Here is a 4,813-nt window from a genome sequence, read left to right on the forward strand (position 1 = left end):
TTTACATGTGACGGGTGATATTTTTACATGTGACAGGTGATATTTCTACATGTGACAGGTGATATTTCTACATGTGACAGGTGATATTTTTACATGTGACGGGTGATATTTTTACATGTGACAGGTGATATTTCTACATGTGACAGGTGATATTTTTACATGTGACGGTTGATATTTTTACATGTGACAGGTGATATTTTTACATGTGACGGTTGATATTTTTACATGTGACAGGTGATATTTTTACATGTGACTGGTGATATTTTTACATGTGACTGGTGATATTATCAACTGACCACAGCAAAACATGAAGACTTGAACCCTCTTGCGTCAAAATTGAAACTTCTTGTAACTTTTTCTTATGCTGCTCTTTTTGACGTTCAACACTACGTAACACTAACTTATTAATTTTAGATTTAGTTATTTTTTGAATTTCTGGTCATTCTGAATAAATTATACCTAATGTTTGAGTTAGAAAAGCAGAAATTAGGAATTATTGAGACTAAAAAAAAGGAATGGATGTTGATGATAATCACAGACTGGAATATGTCAACTTTTACTCCATGCTATTTATATTTAATACGAATACTACTTTATATATACATACATGTAATACTAATACTATTTCAAAACACTTCCATTTGTTTTACAATGCTATAAAATTGAATAAGACGCCCCAAAATTAATGAAAGTAGAGATTTGTACTTGGCAAAGAGCTTTGGGTTTTTCAACCCCCCAAAGTCTCAGACTGTCTGGGTCTCTTTAACGGGGTTTGATGTAATCCGGTCTCTACCAACTAAACACCTTCAGATGTTCCTGAAGATAAAACATTTGATTTTAAATATCAGTTTCCTGAAAGAGATTCAGATCAGACTGTTGAAACTGTTCAACTGTGAAAGGGGGACATTGTTTCCTGGACAGAAACCTTGAGACCTTTCTTTAATATTTAACCATTTCTCCACGAGGGGAAAGTGATCATTCATCATTTTTATTATTTATTAACTTATTATCTCACTTTAATTCAACTGACTGACTCTGCTACAGATCCTGGTCTAGGAGAGGAACATCAGCTGTTTGTCCATCCAGCAAGGATGAGACCAAGACATCAACAAGACCAAAGACTGCGGGGTTGAGACAGACTTTGAGGGGTCAAGACCGAGACGTTGAGGGGTCACGACACAGACTTTGAGGGGTTGAGACCAAGTGTTTGAGGGATTGAGACTGACTTTGAGAACTCAAGACTGAGACTTTGAGGGGTCTAGACCGAGACTTTGGGGAGTTGAGACAGAGAATTTGAGGGGTCGAGAGCTAGACTTTAGGGGGTCAAGACTGAGACTTTGAGGGGTCAAGACTGAGACTTTGGGATGGAGACCGAGGCTTTGAGGGGTTGAGACTGAGACTTCGAGGGGTCAATACTGAGACTTCGAGCGGTCGAGACTGAGACTTTGGGGGTTCGAGCAGGTTTGAGATTTGAACATGAAACCAATGTTTTTTTTATTCCAGTTTGAGGGAAGACGAAGAAAATAGATTATAGAGTCATCAGAGACATTACTATCTCTATCTATCCGTCTATCCATCTATCCATCTATCCATCTATCTATCTCTTCTCTAACAGATTTACAAAAATACTCTGATTCAGTTTAGACTTCAAGTTTCTACGTACAACAACAAGGTCCATCAGCCAGACCAGTCCGATCTATATATATATATTATGTTTTAATCTCTGTGCATCGTGTACAACCAGAGATCCAAGACAGCGTTAGCCTAGCTTAGCACAAGGTTAGATGAAACAGATGCATCATGGGACGTCAAGCTCTATTGCACATCTTTAAAGTATTATTTACAGTGTTCTCCACTTCTATGGGATTTTAAAACAAAGAAAAACATTTTAACTTCAGTTCATCCCGGGGGGGGGGGGGGGGGGGGGGGGGGGGGGGGGGGGGGGGGGGGGGATGGTAGAGTCCAGAAACAGAGTCAGGGTCCCTCTGAACTGTGACACAGAACTGCTATAATAATAATAATAATAATATTATTCCATAGATGAGTGGTTATTACAGCGCATCATCACATCCTTCAATCACAACGGAGCTCTTCCTTCATTCATTCATACGCCTTATTAATTTGTCTTGAACAAAGAAAAGGATCTCTAATTATCTAATTATATCTCCTTATCTCTAATTATCTCAAATTATCTCAAATTATCTCAAATTATCTCTAATTATCTAATTAGTGATGTGTGTGGAAAAAGCGATAAGACACTAGAAGAAAGATCGTAAGTGCCAAAACGATGTAACATTTGGGGGCAGGGTCAGATTATATAACATTTTGGGCCTGACCAGACGATGTAACATTTGGGGGCGTGGTCTGATAATGTAATTTGTGGGGGCGTGGTCAGATTATGTAAAATACGGGGGTGGGGCCTTAATGTGTAACATTTGATCACCTTTTAGCCATTTTGGAGAAGGTCTCTGCAGCTACCCATGATGCTTTGCTCCAGCAAATAACCCTAACCCTGAAAGTCTCTGCAGCTACCCATGATGCTTTGCTCCAGCAAATGACCCTAGCCCTAAAATTCTCTGCAGCTACCCATGATGCTTTGCTGCTCCTGTGTCAACAGTCCTCGCTGACCTTCTCGGCGAGGACTTCCTGGAAGGTGGAGAGCTGCTTCATCTGCTCCGTCTGCATCGAGTGTCTCCGCATCAGCTTCTTCTTTGTCTTGAAGTCGGGGCCACGCTTGGGCGAGGCGGGTGCCACCGGGACCAGGATCTTTCCGCCTGTGGCGGCGTGGCTGGGCGAGGCGCGGATGTCAGGGATTGGTCTCTGCGGGTTGATGTTGAGCGGCGGCAGGAAGCCCGGCCGCGTGTGGGAGATGTGGTCCAACAGGAGCGTCCCGGAGCCACGGCGCTCCAGCAGCCCCGGGGGACGCCGCCGCATGGCGAGGGGCGACACCGAGGCCGGGATGTTCTCCAGAGACTCCCGAGACGAGCCGGGCAGCAGGCACAGCGGGGACGCATTGTACCTGCAGGGAAACATAGTTTTATTTTATTAAGACTACCGGACTAGTAATAAGTATCAATAAGAGATATGCTGCTCTATACACGCTAAAAGTAGTGATTATTTACATGGAGTCTGGTGGAGATATGCTGCTCTATACACACTAAAAGTAATGATTATTTACAAGGAGTCTGATGGAGATATGCTGCTCTATACACACTAAAAGTAATGATTATTTACATGGAGTCTGGTGGAGATATGCTGCTCTATACACACTAAAAGTAGTGATTATTTACATGGAGTCTGGTGGAGATATGCTGCTCTATACACGCTAAAAGTAGTGATTATTTACATGGAGTCTGGTGGACTGACTCTTTTGATCGTACCTCTTGCGCTCCACAGACATGCGTCCAGAGTCCGGGGACCCGGGGATGGAGTCTGGTCCGAGGTGCGTGTCCGACTCGTAGTGCTCCATGCGGGTCAGCTTGGGGTGCGTGAGGCGGGTGGCGGCGTTCTCCTGCGTCTCCGGTGCCGTGTTCCTGCGGTACAGGATCTGGTGCTGCTTGTCGGCCCAGGAGGCACCAGCGAGGGAGGCGTAGTCCTCGGACCCCGACCGGTCCATGAGGGGCGAGCAGGGGTCGTGCGTCTCAATGCTGTGTCGCCGTGACAACAGAGGCCTCCCCGGCAGCTCGGCGATGGAGAGACCGTTAATCTCGGCGATGGTCTGGCTCAGTCCAGTGGTCTGGCTCAGTCCGGTACCAATGGTCTGGTTCTGACTGGCGCCGATGGTCTGGCTAAGTCCGGAACCCCACTCCAGCGTGACGCCGGTCAGCACCGATGGAGCCACCAGGCCCCAGGGCTCCGAGTTCAGACGCTTCAGGAGCTTCCGCGGCGGCGGTCGAGCCGACGGCGGCGGTAACGCCGAGCTGACCGCAAAGCTAAAGTTATCGGCCCCGTCCTGGTGTTTCGCTGGCGCCGGCGACTCGGTGCCGATCTTCACGTCGGACGGCGACATGCACGGCGGCGGCGGCGGTGGCCTCTCGGCGGCGGAGGGCGAGGGCGGGGAGTTGAGGTACTGGCGGGTCTTCTTGGTGCCGGACGGCGAGGTGTCGCTGGTGATGATGATGACCTCCTGGCCCCGGGACTTGCATGCGTCCAGCAGCGCCTGCAACGCCGCACGGTCGCCCGTGTCGAGGGCGTGCACCAGCGCCGAGGCGCCGGCGTAGTCCTTCAGGCTCGGGTCGGCACCGTTCTGCAGCAGCAGCAGCACCACGTCCGGCCCCGCCCCCCCCGCCACCGCGTGCATCAGCGCCGTGCGCCCACACTTATCTGGGATGTTCGGGTCGGCGCCTTTCTCCAGCAGGTACCTGCACAGGAAGTAGTATTATCCTGGGGTTCCACTTCCTATTACACTCCTGGGCACTAACCTGTCTGTCTCAGACCCGTCTGTCTCTGACCTTTCCGCCTCTCTAACCCGTCTGTCTCTGACCTGTCTGTCTCTCTAATCCGTCTGTCTCTAACCCGTCTGTCTCTGACCTGTCTGTCTCTCAGACCTGTCTGTCTCTAACCCATCTGTCTCTGACCTGTCTGTCTCAGACCCGTCTGTCTCTAACCCATCTGTCTCTGACCTGTCTGTCTCTGACCTGTCTGTCTCTCTAACCCGTCTTTCTCTCTGACCCGTCTGTCTCTGACCTGTCTGTCTCTGACCTGTCTGTCTCTCTGACCCGTCTGTCTCTGACCCGTCTGTCTCTCTGACCTGTCTGTCTCTGACCCGTCTGTCTCTCTGACCTGTCTGTCTCTCTGACCTGTCTGTCTCTGA

General features: G+C 48.5%; 1 protein-coding gene across 1 annotated transcript; it reads right to left on the reverse strand.

The window, feature by feature from the left end:
* Positions 1 to 2,449: 2,449 nt before the first annotated feature.
* On the reverse strand, positions 2,450 to 4,361 carry LOC117940160 (ankyrin repeat domain-containing protein 34A; the record flags this gene model as incomplete). The annotated part of the gene is made up of 2 exons (XM_034865530.1): positions 2,450 to 3,019; positions 3,381 to 4,361. Coding segments are annotated over 2 exons (1,390 nt in total), but the record flags the coding sequence as incomplete, so codon positions are not given.
* Positions 4,362 to 4,813: the final 452 nt, after the last annotated feature.

Source organism: Etheostoma cragini, unplaced genomic scaffold (genome assembly GCF_013103735.1).
Source record: "Etheostoma cragini isolate CJK2018 unplaced genomic scaffold, CSU_Ecrag_1.0 ScbMSFa_1836, whole genome shotgun sequence".
NCBI classification, from domain to species: Eukaryota; Metazoa; Chordata; class Actinopteri; order Perciformes; family Percidae; genus Etheostoma; species Etheostoma cragini.